The sequence below is a fragment of the Castor canadensis genome, chromosome 5 (genome assembly GCF_047511655.1).
Source record: "Castor canadensis chromosome 5, mCasCan1.hap1v2, whole genome shotgun sequence".
Taxonomy (NCBI): domain Eukaryota; kingdom Metazoa; phylum Chordata; class Mammalia; order Rodentia; family Castoridae; genus Castor; species Castor canadensis.
The window spans coordinates 67,989,195-68,010,638 of NC_133390.1; the positions used below are offsets into that span (position 1 = coordinate 67,989,195).

At 36.0% G+C, this 21,444-nt stretch overlaps 1 protein-coding gene across 2 annotated transcripts in view; it reads right to left on the bottom strand.

Moving 5' to 3' along the window:
* The window catches only part of Gsk3b (glycogen synthase kinase 3 beta), a 173,181-nt gene that overhangs the window by 93,100 nt on the left and 58,637 nt on the right, over positions 1–21,444 (bottom strand). For both annotated transcript variants that reach the window (XM_074073238.1, XM_074073237.1), the window contains exon 2: positions 14,037–14,230. In XM_074073238.1, the coding sequence (XP_073929339.1) occupies positions 14,037–14,230 (194 nt within the window). The remainder of the gene's footprint in view (positions 1–14,036; positions 14,231–21,444) is intronic.

Here is a 21,444-nt window from a genome sequence, read left to right on the forward strand (position 1 = left end):
ATTCTGAGTTAAAATTTTGCTTTTCAAGCCAGTTGCAGTAGCTTGCACCTGTAATCCTAGATACTTGCAAAGTGGAGAATAGGAGGATCACAAAAAGCTCAGGAGACTCCATCTTAACCAGAAAAAGCTGGGCATGGTGGCATGCACCTGTCATCCCACCTACATGGGAAACATAAATAGGAGAATTGCAGTCCAGTCCTACACAGGCATAAATTCAAGACCCTATCCAAAAAACAACTTTAAAAAAGTAAACAGGGCTTGTGGAGTGGGGGGACATTTGTGTGGCTCAAGTGGTAGAGCTTCTGTCTAGCAAGCCTAAGGACCTTAGTTCAAACCCCAGTACCACAAAAGAAAAAAAAAATCAGTTTTCTACTAATTCACTGATGTTGTGTTTTGCAAAAACATCAGTCTGGTGAATTAGAAATAAAAACTGGTACTTTGCCACAGACAGTATGAGAACCACTGACTATAGAGTTCATAAAAACTATCTAAAATAAGCTGTAACTAGTATAATTTTTTGCAACCATATTTAAAAAACTAAACTTCTCAACAAATAAATGAGGCTGGGGGTGAAAAAGTTATTGCAATCTTATTATTTTTTCTGGGATATAGTTAAAGAAACATGAGTTAACGCAATTGAAATGGCTCAACTGCTAAGTTTTAGAAAAGATTAAAAATTGGCATACTAGAAATTACACAATCCTGATAGGTTTGAAGAACACACAGTTTTCCGTTTGGGAAGTTTTACAGTTATGCTCATTCTTCCTGAAAATAAAACAGTAAATAATATGATGACTTCTTACCATATTTTTCCATAGTAAATTTGAATACATTATAGATTAACAAGGAGAATATATTACAACAATATTCTCAGAGGTTAGATATACCAAAATACGTGGCTAGAAAATATGATTCAGAGAGCTAAAAAGATGAAATATATACCTGAGAAACTGGGAAGGAAATGGTATTACTGTTAAAAAAAGAGGTAAAAACACAGGGAGGTTGTGCAGAGGCCAAGAATCCTGGTCAGAACTATCCTAGAGCAGAGTGGACTCAAGATTTTAGAAGACAGGAGCAGAAATTAGCACATGTTCCTTTAAACTGAACTTCAGAGTGAGGCTTATGTATGCTGTGATACCGTAAATTCTTTTATAAGATGTTAATCTGTGAATCTATTACTTACTATAAAACACATAGCCAAGCAATAAATAGAGATTAGAGTACAATTACGTTCACAAAGATAACAACTGCTAACAGACTCTAAGTTTTAACTGTAGCAGAGAGCAGAACACAGTTTAAAAACTATGTCCATTTCCATTCTAAACTCAAGCTGTTTGATGGAAGTATTTGTTTTGTGGGGTTTGGTTTTGGGGTTTTTTTTCTTTTTCTTTTTTTTGCCAATTCACATTTATGTAGCTAGACTGGAAAGAGAACTGCCAATAAAGCAAGACTCATCCCTCCCATAACATATAGCTAGTAAAATTGACTGGCTTTTTACTTATTAAGCAAAGTAACAGAGAATTATTTATTCCCAGACAACAGAAGTAGAAGACTGCATACTAGTCTTTGATCAAAAAGAAGTCCCATATAAAGCAAAGATGGGAACCTAAGCATTTATCTGCCTAATGTTTGTCTCTTCTGTTCATATTCTATCCCTTTAAAAATGATGTTTATTAAATTTACTCATTTTAAAATTCCTCAGGGCTGGGAGTATTACTCAGTGATAGTGCACTTGCGTAGCATACACAAGGTGCTAGGTTCCTTGTACTACAAAAATACAGAATTCCCTAAATGATCCAAAATGTAAATTTAATAGAGCAATTTTTCTAAGTATTATTCAAGCCAATGTTCAATAAACTTTCATGCCTGGGATGCATTAAATACACAGTTATCCCACTGTTTATTTTCACTGAATCATTATCAGTTAGCTAATGACACCCCGATGCTATAAGAAACACTGCTATTCCACAGAGAGTGCCTATTGTGTGCCAGTCCTGTTCAGTGTTAAGGATATGACAATGAACAAGACTAACAAGGGCCAGGCACCAGTAGTTTATACCTGTAATCCTTGAGATTCAGGAGGCTGAGATCAGTAGGACAGTGGTTCGAGACCAGCCTGAACAGATAGTTCACAAGACCCCAGAGCAAAATGGACTAGAGGTGTGGCACCAACAGTAGAGTACCTGCTTTGCAAGCATCAAACCCGGAGTTCAAACTCCAGTCCCACCAAAAACAAAAAAAAAAGTGGTGAGATCCTCACAAAAAACTGTATAGTATGAGAGTAACAAACTATTTGAAGGTCTGAGGGAAGGGCATAACAGGGGACTCCAAATGTAAATATATAGAGATGGGCTTAGTATGTTCAAGAAGTAGGACAACATGGTTACATCATTCCTAGAAGGTAAGTTCAGAGAGGTAGGCAGGGGCAATTATATAGAAGCCCTCGTCAATCATGGTAAAAAACTGAATTTCACTCCAAATGTAAAGGAAATAAAAGAATGAAGATTTTGAGAAGGGAAATGATTATGATCTGTTTACTTTTTTCGAGAGCATTCTAAAAATTGAAGAGAGAAAAGTTGAAGAAGAACATGGATCAAGAGTTCTATGGTGATATTAAGCTTAAAATCCATTTATTAAATTTAAAACCTTACCAGAAAGCCAGGTGTGACTTCATGGTAGAAACTGGGTCTAAGAACATATATCTGAGAGCCATTTGCATAAAGGATTTAAAGCAAAGGGACCTGATGGTGTCACCTAGGGAAGAAGTTCACAGGAGGAGAAAAATTCATGGAATGGAAAGGAATAGAAATAGTGGAGCAGCCAAGAGTTTTCCAAAAAAAAAAAAAAAAAAAGTGAGTGACCACTTACTTCAAAAGCTGCAGAAAGGTTGAATAAGATTAAAACAGAAAATTGACAATATGGCAAATGCAGGATGTTGGTTTCAGTAGAACTATGCTGTCAAAAGCCTAACAAGATTGAACTAAAGTGGGTGTAGGAGGCACTGGGTATTAACAGGAAAAAAGTTTTAAAAGAGGGGAGACTACTAGTTATAGAGGAATGATAAGATCTGGAAATCCACTCCCGCAAAACACCCATCAAACTGGAGCATATTATAGGAAACAACTATTTTAAAGAACTGGAAATTGATCAAGGGAAACAACAAATTAAAGTATGATTACCCATGAAAAATTGCAGACTCCATAGTTAGAAGGGTGAAGTAAGCCTTCTTGCCTACAGGATGCTCTCATTCCCCTACTACCACCTGACTCAGTGAGGCAGTTTTACCACGTGATGGTTTCCATGAAAATTTGGAAATTGTGCTTCCAGAGGGGACTACCATCATTTAGAACTGGCAGTAATCATTTGGCACTGGCAGTAAAAACAGCAAATCTGATAGAAAACAAAAAAAGGGGGGTGGGGGGGGAAGCTCACATCTCTACTATCCTGTAGTCTCAGGTGAGGCAAATGAAAGACTGGCAAGACATCCTGGAAATGGGAGGAACATGAAAGACCTGAATAAGCTCCCTGGTCAACCCTAGCTGACTGAAAGAATGAAAAACTCAGTCAAGAATTCTACGTTTACCAAAACTGTCCTTCAAAAATGAAAAAGAAGGGCAGGGGGAGTTGTTCACTGATAGAGCACTTGTCTATTCTGCATGAGGCCCTGGGTTTGATCTCCAGTAAAACACACACACACACACACACACACACGAAGGCCTCAGAGAAAACAAAGGTGAGGCCAACTTGAAAACTGCCTGAATTTTGAACATACTTCCTAACTCAGACATAGACTAAGTACCAAAAAGATCTCAAATGAATAACTGGCTGACCAATAAGCTACACTAAGGGGCAACCCCAAAGAAGCCATGCTAAAAAAATAACACAAAATTTAGGGGTTTCTAACTATTGTGGAGAAAGATTCTATAGATTACAACCAGGCAAGTTACAAAAACGAAACCCCCAAACAATCACCTTCAGAAGGTTCATAAAAAGTCAGAATCCACAATTGCTACAATGTATAACATAAAATGTTCAATTAAAAATTGTGAAACATGCAACAATCAGAAAAAGGTAACATATATTCCATTTTTCAAAAACAGTAGTCAACAGAAACTGACTCTGGATAGACAGAGCTGTTGCATCTAGAAAGAATACAGAGCAGCTACTGTAATTAGGTTCAAAGTACCAAACAAAACTCTCTTTAGAAAATTAGAGAAAGATACCATGACAATAACACAAGGAGGGGAGTATCAATAAAGAAAGGTTCACTTTTAAAACATGGAAATTAACCAGACTTGAAAAATATTGTAACAAAAATAAAAGATTCACTATGGGGAAAAGAAGATATTTGAAGTGGCAATAAAAAAGAAAAAACAGTAAACTTGAAAATGGGGAAATAGAATGCAACTCAGAGAACAAAGTGAAAAAGACTGCTGAGAAATGAACAGAGACTCAGACACTCTGGGATATCACACATAGGAACATGGGTATAAAGGTAGTATTTGAAAGAAGGAAGAGAAAAGAATGTCTGAAGGAATTTCCTAACTTCAATGAAAAACACTAATCTATCTACACTATGAAAGTCAATGAAGTCCAGATATGAAAAACACAGATATACATTTAGGCACATTACATTCAAACAGTCTGAAACCAGAAATAAAAGGGCCTGAGAGCAGAAACACAGAAATGAGTGGGGCATGATGGCTCTTGCTTTCACAGCTAGTTGGGGAGGCAAAGCTCAGGAGGAAAACATTTTAAGGCCAGCCTGAGTAAAAAGTTAGCAACATCCCATCTCAACAAACAAACCTGGCATGGGCCCAGTTATACAGTGGGTATGGGTAGGAAAGACTGTGGGCCAATGCTAGATCTGAACAAAAACTCAAGACTCTGTCTGAAAAACAAATAAAGCAAAAAAGGGCTGAGGGCATGACTCAAGTAGTAGAGTGCTTACCTAATAAGCTCTGGCTTCAAACCCCAGTACTGCCAAAAAAAAAAAAAAAGAAGAAAAAACAAAAACCAGATCATTTACTATAAATATGGGAAAAACAATACAATTAACAGCTGATTAATCAGCAGACAAAACTGGAGGCCAAAAGGCAATTTTAAAAAATAAAAACTCAAAATGCCCCAAACCCTATTAACCAAGAACGCTATTTACAATAAAATTTTTCTTCAAATATGATGAAAATACATTGTATGTATGAAAAGGTCATAATGAAACACATTTTTAAAACTTGCAACAAAGATTTTAAAAGTGGGAGAGAGGGTAAAAAAGAGTAATAGAGTGGGTGAATACAATATGTATGGAAATGTCACAGTGAAACCAATTATCTAATACAACTGTACAATTAATATGTGCTAATAAATAAAAGCTATTCTTCAAAATGAAAGGATAAAGATATTAAAAAAAAGATAAGGCTGCTTATCTTTTAAAAAAAAAAGCCTTATGAAAATACTAATTTGAATCCTCAAGGAGAAATAAAAACCACTAAAAATACAAAATATGAGAAAGTATAAAAGAAACTTTTATTTTCTTTAATTTCATCAAAAGACATAAGTATTGCTGGGTTTGAGGCATAATTAAAATATAATACATATGACATTAATAGCACAAAGGAGGGAGATAAAGCTGTATTTGAGTAAAGGTGCTACATTTTCCTTAAGTAGACTGTGATCGATTGAAATGCAAACTGGAATCTATAGAGCAATCACTAAGATAATAACTTTTTTAAATATTAAATTCAACACTGAACCTAACATGATATACTAAAAATATTTGTTCAAAACAAAAGAAGGCAGTAAGTGAGAAGGTAGAGATAAAAACAACATAAGAGAAACAAATTGGATGGGCATGGTGGTGCATACCAGTAATCCCAGTTACTCAAGAGGTGAAGCTGGGGAGGACTGTGGCTAAAGGCCAGCCTAAACCAACAGCTAACAAAGACCCCATCTCAACCAACTAATTGGGCATGGTGTTCACATCTATAATCCCACTTACTCAGAAGGCATAGGTAGGAGGATTGAGGTCTGAGGTTACCTGGGTTAGAAATGCAAGATCATATATGAAAAATAACTAAAAGTGAAAAGGGGCTTGAGGAGTGATTCAAATGTGAACTATACAAAAAGCCAAACTGGATTTTAAAAAAGACACAGCTATAGTCTATTTATAGGAGATACACTTTAGACTAAAAGCCACACACACACACAAAAATCACTTCATAACCTTGTCAATTTTTTTTAATTTCTTTTATTTATATGTGCATATAATGTTTCGGTCATTTCTCCTTTCTTCCCCCCGCCCAACCTTGTCAATTTAATGTTATCTTCCACTCACAAACAATATGATTTCTACATTATACCTAGACCCTGCTTATTCCTGAGTGAGAATATTGTTTCATTTTAAGCCACAACCAGGGAACTGCCTTGATCCTGTCTCCAACTTACACACATTCTACCTATCCTTAAGTGCTTAGTTTCCACCTCCTGCCCCAGGCCACCCTTAGGTGATCCAACACACATTCAGTTTTTCCTGTGGCACTTCAAAATGTTTTGAAATTTATCATATACATTATTACATTCATTATTACAACCACAGTTCAGTTGTGTTTTATACAATGGTTTACAAAAGAGCTTATAAAATATTACAATATAGTCACTATATACTTACAGTTTGCTCAAACTTCTACAAACTCTTTTAAGAGTAAAAATTAAAATTTCTACCTTTATCACAGAGCTCTCAAAGCAAGTTACTGAAGTAAATTCTGCTCTTGCAATTGCTTCTACCTTCTAACTTTCATATTTTCCAAACTATGGGACCCAGAGAATCAGCAATGAAAAAGGACTAGATAAGACAGGCTGGGTTAGGCTAGAACTTTAGATTCTGAGTCAAGATTTTTTTCTTTTTTTCAAGAAACTTGTTTTGTTTCAGTTATTTTTCAAGAACACAGTTGCAATGTATACTTTGTCTCACTAAAGGATCATAGCTAAAAAGCACAAATCCCGCAGGAGGGTGTAGCTCAGTGTTTTAGAGTTTAACATGAACATGGCCCTGGACTGAACCCTAAATCCCCACCCCCACAAATCTGAAAGAGTTTCTATAGAATGACCTGTCCATAGAGGCAGTTTTCCAATATAGAAAAGACAAAAGATTACACATAAATTAGATTCTTACTAATCATTCCAAACTTACTTTAAAGGACACATTTAAAGGAAAAATTATTCTCTCATTTTTAACCAATACCCAAACATATCCATCTCTAAATTAGACTGTGCTTTGGACAGGAAGTGTCCCCCCAAATGCTCATGTGTTGAAGGCTTGGTTTCCAGCTAGTGTATCCAAAAATTGAGAAGGGATTGGATCCTAAGGACTTGGACCTAATCAATGAATTAATCCCTTGATAGATTCGTAACGATAGCATATTTGAGAGATAGGGCCTTGCTGGAGGAAGTAGGCCTCTGGGGAGGCATGCCCTGGAAAGATTCACCTTGCATGCGGCCCCTTCCTGTCTCTCTCTCTCTCTCTACTTCCAGATTACACTGATGTGAGCAGCTCTTACAATGTCTTTCCACCAAGATTCTCTGCCTCAGCACAGGCCCAGAAATAATGAAGCTGGCCAGCCATAGACTAAAACCACTGAAATCATGATCCCAAATAAATCTTTACTCCTTTTAAGTTGTTTGTGTCAGCTATATTGTCACAGCAACAAAAAAGAACACATAGATACAGGGGCTTTTGTTCAATTTCCTATCACCTGCCACTTTACACCTAAATAAAGAAGAAAAGCTTCTAGAAGCTCAAAGCATGGAGTCAAGAAATTCCCAGAAGGGTACTTTATGTGCCATTATGTAAAGCTCCATAAAGGAACAGTGAACTTTTAGGTGAGAAACAACCAGCAAGGTTAATACTGTGGGTGTATGTAGGCAGCATATGGCTGTCTATCATCCTTTCTTCTTCAAAGTTTATTCTACTGGAAGATCTTTTCCCCCACCATTGAAAACTCCACTTTCAAAAAAATCAAGTAAAACAGGATTCACTTCAAAGGTTTTGCTTTAAAGAATACTTTCCTAAAATATATCTGCAAAAAACAAGGGTGATCCAAATTTTGTAACCCATTCTTAGTAATCACACTAAGACTGAGACAGTGTTTAATCTATGTCTAACTCATTGATTCCACAGTAAATTCAGATTCCCCTTAAAGACCCTATAGTTGACTTAAAAAATCTCAAAATAATTCAGTGTGCAGAACAAATATTTTGAAGTCAACTACATGTCAGAAATGTGGCTCTGAAAATGTAAACATTCAGTCTTCCAAGGTTTCATGTTCTAATGGATGAGCAAATCAACCACACAGTGTGATTCCGTCTCTCACTTAGAAAGTGATATAACAGAGAGAAGAGAGAGCGAGAGAAATATAATGGAGGGGTGAACTTGTTCAAGTTACATGTATGGAACTGTCACAACCAAATCTCCTTGTATTATTCATGTATGATAATTCAAAAATAAAATTTAAAAAAACTTAAAAGGAAGGTGGTATAGATAAGTGGAAAAAGAGAGAAGAAAAATCTGCTGCTTACTCTGCAAAATTCTGCAAAGGGGTCAGGTGGAAAGTCTTAAATATAAGGCTAAAAGTTTAACTATCACCAGCCATGAAAACCGGTGATATGTTTCAAGCAAGAGATTTGTTTTGGGAAGATCACTAGCTAACAAGGTTACTGAAGGGATGAGAGGAAGACAGATAAAACTAGGACTGCTGTGAGGTAAAAACAGTGAAAATCCAAGGAAGAAAACAGGTCTAAGAGGCAAGAGCAAGAACAACAGTTTTTTGACCACCTGTTGCTCTGGATTGATAAGTGGAAGGAGGAAGAGGTGATTTTTCAGGCTTCTTACTCATGTGACTATTAATATAACCTAGGAAGCAGTTTGGGAAACAGGAGGGAATAAATTCATCTTTGGAAATGTTCAGTTTGAAATGACTGAGGAACACTGAAGTTGAAAGTTCCAGAAAGCAATCTGAATATGTTCATCTTATTCTCTAGCAAGAGGTCTGGATAGTTCTTGAAGCCACAGAAGTATATACAATTGATGTAAAGTAAGAAAAGATGGCAAGACTTGGCTAGATTCCCGTGCAGCAGAAAAGCAGAATCTAGCAGAAAGTAGAATCTAGATATGGTATCACATAAGCCCCACAAAAGACAAGATATTCATCAAAGAGTTTTGAGGAACACTTACACTTAGGGAAAAGGAATCAACATAAGAGACTGAGAATGACCAAAGTTGTAAAACAAGAACCACTAAAATAATGTCCTAGAATAAGAACAAGCAAAAATTTTCAAGAAATGACCAGATAATAAGATCTTAAGGCTTGCAAAGCTATATGTACTCTGTTGCAACTACTCAACTCTACTGTTCTAGTAGAAAACAGTCATTAACAATATGCAAAGAAATGGATGTGGCTGTGTTCCAGTAAAACTTTATTTATAAAAACTAGAAGCAGATTCACAGTTTACCAACACCTGCTCTAGAAATTAAGAGGAAAGTTCCTCGTATTTAATTTCAATTTTGCACTTAGTACATATATATAACATAATGGATTCGCTAGATGAAATTTACATTTTCTTTTAATACTGCTAAAATCAGTTTGTAAAATGAAAATCTTATTTGTAAATTACAGTAATATAATGACCTATTGCCCAGGTAGCTTAAACTCCCATTTTGTAGAAACAATAAACAGAATTTATATATACTTTTCCCTATCAGGTATAGAAACAACTTACCTATCACAAAAAGGGGATGGCCATACCTCTAGCCCATTATAAGTTCTTGAATTCTTAGTTTTAGAGGCTCTAGTGTGTAAGTTAATGCTAACTTAAATGTACATTCCTTAAACCCTGTATCGTAAGTTTATGATACATAATGTATTATGATTAGCAATAGTAATGATGACACCAACAGCTACAGAATGTTGAAAATTTACCATGAGCCAGGCACTGAGCTAAGAGCTTTATCTTCATAACTTCATTTGATTCTGATAAACCTACCATGGCAGCCAATATTGTTATCTCTACTCTAGAGGAGCCAGAGGCATAGACAAGTTAAGGAACTTGCTTAGACAAGTTTAAATTAATTTTATTTAAAAATTAATTCTGGACAATGCAAGCATTTTTTTTTTTTTTGGTGGTACTGAGGTTTGAACTTGGCCTCATGCTTGCTAGGCTAGAAAATGAAATGTAACTCAATTCCATCCAAATTTCATTTGGTTGGGCATTAGAACAACAATAAAGCAGACCTCAGTATTGACTTTGTAATTCAGGCTGGGGGTGGTGATGCACACCTGAAAATCCCAGCTACCTGGAAGACAGATTGGGAACACTGAGGTAAAAGGCCAGCCTGGGCAAAATATTAGCCAGATCCCATTTCACCAACAAGCCGGACATGGTGGTGTGCACTGGTAATCTAAGCAATGTGGGACGCAGAGTAGGAGACTGGCCCTGGGCAAAAATGTGAGACCCTATCTGAAAAAGAACTGAAACAATGAATGAATGAACAAACAATAAATGATGGGAGGGGATGGAGGTGTGGCTCAAGTGGTAGAGTGCCTGCCTAACAAGTAGGAGGCCCTGAGTTGAAACCCTAGTACTGCCCCTCACAAAAAAGTTTTCAAAATTAGGTAAGTATACAAGTACACAAATAAAGATGCCATAAAATAGGAACTGTTAAGTGTCATCAGAATTATTTTTTTAATTATGCAAGACATCTAAAGAAGAAAGAACACTTCCATCTGGTAAGATTAAAAGGATTTTTCATGAGAGACAAAATTAAACTGATCCGTTCATATTAATGTATGCAAATTCAAAAATTGTTTAAATTTAAAAATTAAGTAGAACCTTAGGCAGGAGTCAATTCCTCTCTGGGACCATTTGCTTTCCAGATGAACAAAATCTCTTTTTTCTTACTAAGAAAGAAGTAGGAAAGGGGATATTATTCTATATACCCCTATAACAGAACCAAACTAAAATCTCAGGCTACCACAGAGAATATGCCTATCAGTAATAACAATGGATTCAAGAAATATGTAAAAAGAAATACAACTACTAGAGAAAAACAGATGGTTTATAAAGAGAACAGAGCAGGCCTTTTATCAGAATGATACCAAAGATCGTTCAAAATTCTTAGTGTAAGCAAGCTGCTTCTAGGATAACCACTAGCGACTCTTGCCTCCTGGCACTACCCTCTTGTTTCATCACCGCACCTTTCCTGTATCAGTTTATAGAAAGATTGTGGCTTCTGCCTTGGGTGTCTTGGGCTTACTCACTCTTTCTCTCTTGGGTTAATTGCCATGAGGAAAGTCAGATGACATGTCATAAGGAATCATGGAAAGGCACATGTAACAGGCGACCCATGTGGGTCAATTCACACATGAGTAAGCTTGGAGACAGATATATACCACCACCCCACCCCCCAGATAAGCCTTCAGAAAAGACTATAGCCCCAGCTAATACCATGACTGCAGTCCTGTGAGACCCTGGGCCTAGTGTTCCTAGCTAAGCCACACCTGAATCCACAATCTCTAGAAGCACTGAGATAAAATGGTTTTTTTGCATCAAGTTCTCTGATTAATGGTAGGTAACAATAGGTAATTAATGCAATCCTTAACAAATGAGTACAGAAGATACAAACCCTTAAAAGTGGTTAAAGAATAACAGCATATGAAATAAAACTGTAAATTAAAATGACAAACTTGAAAAACTTAAAAATCTTCCTTATACACACAGACTGCACAGGAAATGGGTATTATTCCTATTCAAATAATGTGCATTTAAATTGAAACAAATCAAACTTGAAGACAGCTTGTATCAAAAATTAATTTACTCTATAGCCATAAAATTCTGCTTATAAGAAATTTATTCCAATAAAGCACATACATTGTTTAATAGCTAACCCTCAATAGCTATCAATAGGGTAATGACTCAAATTAGGGTATACCCATAAAATAAAATATAATATAGCCATAATCCAATCTCTTTCTACCTGGAGGGGAGAGAAAAGACAGCATGGTTCAATACTGACAGAGGTTTAAGTGTGAGAATCTGATACTACAATATAGAGTAAGGTTTAATATTGTATGTCAGAGCAGGGGGAAGGGTTTGATTCAGTGATGATAAAATATAGTAGGATCTAGAGACAGAATGTCTGGGTTCAAATTTTTGTTTACCCCAATGGGATCCAGTTAATTTATAATTTCTTTGTACTTATTACCCAAATAATAAACAGTATCCATCTTATAATACAATGGTAAGGATTAAGTAAAACTACGCCTTTAAAAAAAAACTCCATACAATAAGGATCTGGTAAGTATTAGTGAATACTTACATCATTAACTATTACTCCAAAAAAAAAAAAAAAAAGCCAGGAGACAATAAATATGGAGATCCTGTCATAAAAATCATGGAATTTCTTAGTATATGGACAATAAGGGTTAAGGAATTTAGTAAAGCAAGAACCATATGGCTGGATGGAATCATTTGGAAAATTTCATAGAGAGAATTTGAACTGGGTCTTTGTATATGCACAGTATTTAGCAAAGAGAACAAGTGACAAACAGGACACTGCTATGCTTTGGTTGAATGCAGTGATATATAACTGTAAGGTCAGTTACTTCAAAGGCTGAGGCAAGAACATCACAAGTTCAAGGCCAGTCCTGGCAACACAAGAAACATGGGTAATCTTGTCTCAAAAAAAAAGAAGCTGCTATGATTTGAGTGTGTCCCCCAAAGGTTCACATGTTGGAAGCCTCGTCCTCAGTGCGATGGTATTGCGAGGCACTAGGGAACCTTAAAGAGATGGGACCTGATGGGAAATAGTAGGACCATTAAGGGCACCGCCTTAATTCCTCAAAGGGAATTAATGTAGTTCTTGTGGGACCCGAGCTCTTTGAGAGTGCTCAAAGAGCAAGCCTAACCCAAGATGCTCTGTAGCTCTGGCTTCCTATATCACCAAGTGAACTCTCCCTTTGCACATGCTCTAGCAATGTCATGTGGTGATGCAGACACAAAGTCCTTCACCCAAGCCAGCACCTTGCTAGGCAAACACTGTTATCACTTGAGCTACACCCACCAGACTTTTGTTTGTTTGTTTTTGCCATAGGGTCTTGTTCCTTTACCAGGGCTGAGCTCAAACTAGAGATTTTTCTGCCTCTACATCCCAAGTAGTTGTGATTACAGGAGCAGGCTACCATACCCAGCTGGAAACTAAAACTGCAGGAAAAAAAAAAACTCTTTAGAATATTCTTGGCATTCTAAAGCAGGTAGATAGACATACTATACACTGTGTGGTGTTTCAGAGCAATGATTATCTCGTACTTATTTTTATAGACTTAATGTTTAAAACAGTTCATAGCACATGAGAAGCTCTCAGTAAAATGTTACAGAAGTAGAAGGAGTAGAGAACGGCTTAAGACTGCACAGCTTGTTACTAGCAGAGCCTTACTTAGAGCTCAGGTCTTGTAAATCTTCACTATATACCACAATACAACGATGACATCCGAGCTTCCATGCATAAAGATGGTGTAAGAAATGAAAATAAATGACAAGAACTGCACTTTAGGGACTGCTGATTCCTAGGGGAAGAAGGAAAATGAAACAAGGCATCAAAGAAAGACAGTTATGGGGAAAAGTAACAGTGTTGTTTTGTGGATTAAAGAATACTTTTCAAGAAAGGTAGCACAGTCAAAGTGTATTAATTGCACATATGCTCTGCCAGTGTTTCTCTGATCTCTTTTATCAAGGAGGCACAATGCAAGGAGAGGACACTTTTTAAAAAAGAATTTTATTTTTTAACTTCCCTTTCACAGGATTTTACAAATATATCACTCAGCAATGATTTACAAAAGTACTATTTTAAGCTTCAGTAAATATTGTGTCTATAAAATATAAAACTAGAAATCACGTCGTTATAGTAGCTAAGAAAAAGCAATTGAAAAAAATCATTTACATGCATTAAAACAGCAACAAAATACATTAAATACCAGAGGTTTTACCTTAAATCTCTTGTCCTGTAATACTTTCTTGATGGCAACCAATTCTCCTGAATCACAAAGTTTGGCTTGATACACCACACCAAATGATCCATTTCCAATCACTTTAGTATCTGTATAGCTGACTTCTTGTGGCCTATCTGGACCCTGCCCAGGAGTTGCCACCACTGTGGTCACCTTGCTGCCATCCTTATCTCCTAAAGGAAGAAAAAGATTTAAAAAAAAAAAAATGAGAACTACACAGAATTACACTGAGAACACTGCCAAAGTGTATTCTTTACTACAACTTACTTTAAATGCACATCTTAGTTTATCATGTAGAGTTGTTTTGATCATAAGCAATTTTTTAACCATCATTCAGACATTCTATAGGTCATGCTTATATATGTATAGGACATTATTTACTTAAAACAGCAACTCCACGAAATAAATATATTGTCCCCATAGTAAAAGTAATGGGAAATCCAAGAGTAGTGGTGTACACTTGTAATCCCAGCACTTGGTAGGCAGAGGCAAAAGGATTATGAGTTCCAGGGTAGCCTGGGCTACATCATGAGACCCTATCTGAAACAACAAAAAAAGTAATAGCAAGAAGGTTAAAATCGCCCAAGGTCAAATAGCAAACCCCATCAGAATTTGCAGTATTTTGAGGCCTCTGACTTGAGAATATATACAACTGAAAATATTTAAACATGCCAACCCTATTTAGACCCTTCTACCTTTTGGAAGGTAAGGTTTTGAGTTTTTGCTTCCCCGTATCTTACTTTCTTTGAAAAAATTACTACAACACCTATTGGAAAATGGTCAGATCGGGGAAAGAATTTTAATTTTGGGCTAACGGATGTAAAACCTAAAAGCAAAATCCAACCCATTGTGAAATGAGCCCCATATGTAAGAAGCTTACTGGTTTGGTCTCTGCTCATATGCAGCCCTGATCTTTCCTTTTGCGCCTTCCCCCATCCCTAACAACAACCCCAAAACACCCTCAATTCAAGCTCAAGTGCCACCTCTTACTTAATTAGGCAGAGTCCACAATAATCTTATTTCTTATTCTCCGAATTCTTAAACTATTCTGAACTATATTAGAGTGCCTAGCGTCTGATTTTACAGAGTTTTAAATTGTTCTTTTAGTGATTTTAGAATATGAACAGGTTCTAGAAACTAGAATCATACTGAAATAGCAATTATGACTCTTCTTTCTTCTTGCTTTCCTGATAAATCTAAATTCAATTCTCAGTACAGTCTAAGTACTTTAGGCTCACTGAATGAACTGTATTTTTTTCTATTACTCTTTCATTATGTCAATTTTTGAATACTAACTTGACTTATACTAACCTAATAAGAAAAAAAATAAGACTCATGAGCATTTCCTCTAACAAATATAAATTGCTAGATAAATGACTATCTAAGATATTGGTAGCATACTATAACCAGTATTTTTAACCATTTAAATTTATGAAGTTTTAATGCAGACAAAAGCCAGTAAGTAATGTCTGTGAGATTAACCCTTTTTCTTGCTTAAAAGATTACTTTCTAAAGATGCAAAAGAATTAGGGAAAGCAATGAGTGACTTCTACATAAAATAGCTAGGTGATTTACATTTTGATTACACTATTACATCATGGTCAAATATCTTGAACACGTGTGCCTTTAGTTCCAAGGTAAAACACCCAAATATGTATGATTTAATTTGCACAATATCACTTATGGAAAGACAACTCAAATCTTGTCTGCACCACAATATTTATTTGAAACACTATTACTTATGCTTTGAATTCACAACACAATCAACCTGACCTCAGAGTTTGAGTGTTCAAGTCTAAACTTATAGTAAAATAAAGGTTAGATATATTTGCTAGAAACCCAGTTTAGTCAAATTAAGCTCTGAATTATCATGCTCCCCATTTCCCTAAATCTGACTATGTTAATTTTAACTACAACTTTTCAAGTTGACTATAAATATTACTGTAAGTTATTTTCTTCCTCATTTGAAAAATAAACCATTCTTTTCTAGATTTTTACATTCCTAAAGAAAGATTCAGTCTTTTGAACTTAAACTTTAAACAAAGAGAAAGTGAAAGGAAGATCCAGAAGGATTAATATCCAAAGCACTGAATACATTCTTATAATCCAACTGTCTCGAAGATAAAAAGCAGAAATGATTTCAAACCAGTCTGACTTTTCCCTAGATCATCCAAATTAAAATCAAATCACCAAAGAAAGATGTCAAGAACATTGAATTAATTCCACTGAACAAACTGCTTGCAAAGTCTCACAAGACTAACTCACAAAACAAAATATTGTCATTTTAATTAAGGTGAATTAATAGACTTTTAAAATGATTGTTATACACAGCAATTTTAATTGAAAACAAATTTTTCTGAAAACATATGCCTTTCTACTGCATGATATTTCAATAAAGAAAACAGGAGCTACAGCTTTGTATGTGCTCCATTAAGAGAACCAACAGAAGTATTTGTGATGACTTTGCCCACTTGCTTCCTTGCTACTACAAAAACCTTTCTCAGGGGTTTGTGAAGCGGAATGAAATACACCCATCAGAACTCTGGAACTCAGCACTTCTTATGCTTAAGTCTGAGAATGTCTTCTAGCATCGTGATTTGCAAATGGAAAGATTAAACAGGCAGGCTTAATCCCATGTACTCAAAACAGGTTCTCGAGACCTCTTCACTTTAAAGGAAGATCTGATGTGGACAAGACCAATCCTTTCACCCTCTTGTACATCTACAGAAAAGGTACATACTATGCAAACAGGCATTAAAAGACTTACTCCATTTTCCCTCAAGCAGTTAGAGAACTCTTCATAAGAAATGTTTGTCCATACTAGAAGCAATAACTCTCAAGTTTTCCACAGACCTCAAGCATCCTAGAAGTTTTATTCTGAAAACATAACACTCTTCAGACTGTTCTACTGAAGATCTGAAATAACAGAGCTGAAAAAAATAATAAGGTAACACTGGGGATGATTTGGCATGAACAGTACCAGCACTGGCAGTCAGCAGATATTGTGCCAAGGAAAAACATGTCACCACTTAGCACTGTAATCAGCTGATTGGATAAAATGTCATTGTTTACAAAGAACTCTCCCATTCATTGTTTCATCTACCTCAATACTTGTAATAAATGTTAAGGATACATCATGTCTACTGTGCAAATGAAAGATTAATTTACTGAAAAATGTTAAGTAGCACAACTCTTTACATGTCTGTGCTACCTCTGCTATATTTTATAACCTTCCTACTACTGCTGAAAGATTAACTTCATGTTATTTCCTACCCTCTCTTCAAAGAAAGGAGATATTTCTGATAAAATGAAAAAAGATCAGCTCCAGAGTAAGGCAATGAATGAACAATCTATTACAGTTTTCAGGCCTCAACTAATTTACTCCTTCCTAGTTAAAAAAATAATAAAAATCTATTTCCAAAGACACTTTGGTAACATTAAGTTTTGAAATGTATACCCCCAAAAAGCACATGAAAAATAAAAATTTAAGATGGGTGTGGTGGTGCACATCTGTAATCCCAGCCACTTGGCAGGTAGAGGCAGAAGGACCATAGTTCAAGACCAGCTTAAGCAAAAGTTAGCAAAACGTGATCTCAAAAACAAGCCGGACCTAGTAGTGTATGCCTGTGATTCCAGTTACTTTTGGAGGTTGAGGTAGAAAGATCACTGTCTGAAGCCATCACAGGCAAAAGTACGAGGCCTTGTTTGAAAAGCAAACTAAAACAACAGGGGACATGGGTCACGTAGCCTTGCAAGGCCCTGAGTTCAATCCCTAGTACCACAAAAAAAAAGAAAAAAACAAAAAACAAGTAATTCTGTGACATCCAAACAATTTAATATTTGCCACTAGAAATTGGATTAATTTGGACCACACCAATAGAGAAGCATTGCTTCCAAGAGGTCAAAATCCTCATTAAAAAACCAACTAGAAATTACAGCAAATCTGTCTCATTTAAAAAAAAGAAAAAAAAGTCATTCTCAATTCTCTCTATAGATGAGATGACCCCGTTTCATCTTATTGAAACTGTATTCCTTTCCTGATAAAATTTTTCTACCACTTTCACTACCAAAAAACTAAGCACTCTCCCCAATATTTAATTTCCCAGAACACATGGTACAATGATTCTCACACTAATTATATAATACTAGCCATTATAATAAAATTGGTCTTCATTTTTGAATTTTTATGCTGCTGTGCTCAGGCGCAGCAGCAGAATAGTGGGAATTAGCTCCGCTCCAGGCCCTCTCTGGCCAGAGCACTCCTGGGACTCCTCTAAACAATTAGAATCTGCTCACATGGCACAAATATCCTGTTATAATTAGAACATAGAGTTATATCCCCTACTTTTTACCACAATAGAGAAATCTTAAATGTATAAACCACAAGAGACTCCTCATGAAACAACAAAAAGACAGCATGCACCAGAACAATGTTCTTGTGAAGACTATTAAAAACAGAACACAGCTTTTACAAAACCTTTAGCAAGTTTAGGCATATTCTAAAGTGATCCAAGCAGCCTAGTTCCCAATCTCTCAAACACAGGGCTGTACCTGTAAGGAGTACTGTGGTCATATTTTCGAAGTCTTTTGAAGTAAAGCAACCCACCCTGAGATGAACAAATGTTAACACTGTGACATGGACCACATCCAAAGTATAAAGTGATCACCCAAAACTCAAAATGCTGTTTCGAGGATATTTAAGGATTTGGCACTGACATTCTAATCTTATATGAATGATAAATCTCAAAGTTGAACATACTTTTGTTCATTTAACAACGGCATTTGATTTTTTTTCCCTTAAGGAAGCCACTTCTTAGGATTCAGAGCTGAGAAAAACAGTAACTGGAAAATTTTTAATGAAGAGATTTTAGACACTATTAGTAAGTCACATTGCTGAAACAAACTAAGCAACTCATGACACAGTCCAAGAAATATTCTGGTGATCTTGCTGTGGTGAGCAAATCTTCCCTTGCTTCAGAATGAGATCTCTGTGTATAAATAATATAAAGTTGTATAACTGCAACAAAAGCCCAGAGAAACCAGCATACCAACCTGTGACTACACATGAGGTACAAAGCATTTTCATGATGTTTTCTACCTAACAAAAACATTAATATAGAAAAACAGTACTGCATATCATGCTCTATCACAAAGACAAATAACAGATTTTAAGGTAAGATTAAAAGCTGTCAGAAAAGGAAGCACTGCCATTGTCAGTTTTTTAAATTTTTAAAATCAAAGTTCAAATAACATTTTATGCTAACCAACTCACTAAAAGAACTTCTATTAAAGCAAGATGTTCTCTCCAAAATAAACCTACTAGAACAAACATAAAAATTAGCAAAGGAAATAAGAACGAACTAAGGCTTACAGAATCACAGTTAAGATAAATTCTAAAATGAACTTAATTCTCATCATGAAATTGGGGCTCTATTCCATTTTGTGGAATCTCCTGGCAGAGTGCTCAATTTTTCACATACCTTGGAATATGACACTGAAGAAATAAAGGGAATACCATCCAGGTAGGTGATGCAGTGAAATCAATCCTAATGATAAATAGCGTGATAAAAAAAAATTCCAGGGCAATTTCTTTGTAACTTTGATGTGTTTAAAAAAAAAAAAAAAAGTCTTTCTAACAAGGCCTTTTCCCTTAGACATTTTTTATCCCCAGGATTGGTAAAAATCAAACAAAAGAATTTACTGAATTCCCTTTGGAAATAGGAAAAATAAACAAAAGAAGAGGCAGGGCAAACAAACACACAGATGTCACACAAGAGGCTAGTTTCTGGAGATTTCCCTGTGCATCACTTCTAAATATGGAAAGGAAACCACAGGGTAGCAGAGAACAGAAGAAACTACTCCAGAGCCTTTAAATCACAGAACAAGAGCTTGCTAATGGGATTAACAAGCATCAATTCTGAAGAACTATAAAACTTTCCTTCTTAAAAAAAAATAAATAAATAAAACCAGTCAAAATTTTGTCTTTAAGAAAGGCATAATTATTTAGTAGAAAAAATATGAACTCTGAAGTCCTACCAAGGTTTGCTAGGAAGGCACTCTACCATGTGAGCCATGTCCCCAAACCCTTCTGCTTTAGTTATATTGAGGACAGGGTCTCATGGTTTTTGGTTTTTTGGGGTTTGTTTTTTGCCTGAGCCAGCCTGGATGGTGATCCTCTCACTCAGCTGGAATGACAGGCTTTTGCCGCCATGTCCAGCTTGTTGGTTGAAATGGGATCTTGCTAACTGTTTGCCAGGACAGACCTCCAACCTCGATCCTCCCAGTATACCACCTGACTAGCTGGGATCACAGGCATGAGCCATGGTACCTGGCCTCTACTAAGGTTTGAATCACACATTCTACCACTACGATTCTATAAAATGGAGATAACTGCTACATCACAGAATTCTTGTGATGATTAAGTAACATAGATGAAGTAGTTTTTTTAGTTGCGTGCCACATAGCAGATGCTAAATAAATTATACTTTCTCTGAACTTTGACTTATTAGACCACACTATATGTGACCTACTTCAGTGCTTACCACAATGTTCTATAATTATTAAAAGTGAGTCCTTTATTTCACTAAGCACACTTAGGAAAAGCAGACATTATCTCAATCATTTCCATTTCCCTACTGCTTATTAGCATAGGGTTTAGCACAAAGGAAGTGTTCAGCAAAAGTTGAATATTTAATTTACATAAGAATCATTCCAGCAACTTGGTTAGGATTTGGAGTTGACCAAGTTTACTTCTTCCTATGCTTGCCATTAATCAAATACAAATTCCTGGGGATAAGGCATATAGAAGAGCCTTGACCAGTAGTAAAACAGAATGGAGGACTCAATGAAAACATGGCAACAAATAACAAATAACTCACTTTGACACATTTGATGTACTTACAGATATGCAACAATGGTTAAATACTGGGCAGGAGACCTAGCTAAGGTCTTACATACAATATTTGTCAATGTGTATATAAGTACATACCTTGACAACTGTTTACAGCTTGTAAGCACCACTCACAGTAGGCCTAAGAATCACTTGAGAGAGTTTAGCAAAAATGAAGATTCTACAATTTTATCCCTCAAGAAGTCAGCAGGTCTGAAGTAAGGCTCACAAAAATCTTATTTTTAATAAGCACTCCCCAAATGATTCTTAATGCAGTTTTTGCCATGCTCTGAGAAAGAACCACAATATGCATTTCATTCCTCCAACAGTCTTATGAGACACAGAACAATCATTTAATACATGGGAGAGCATAAGGTATTTGAAAAGTTTCACTTATTTGCCCGGGGACCTCCTCAATAAAGCTTGCCCACAGAATTCAGACCTGTCCATTCACTGGAAAACCGTGCCCTACTGCACTCAGAAACTGACTTTCTGTGT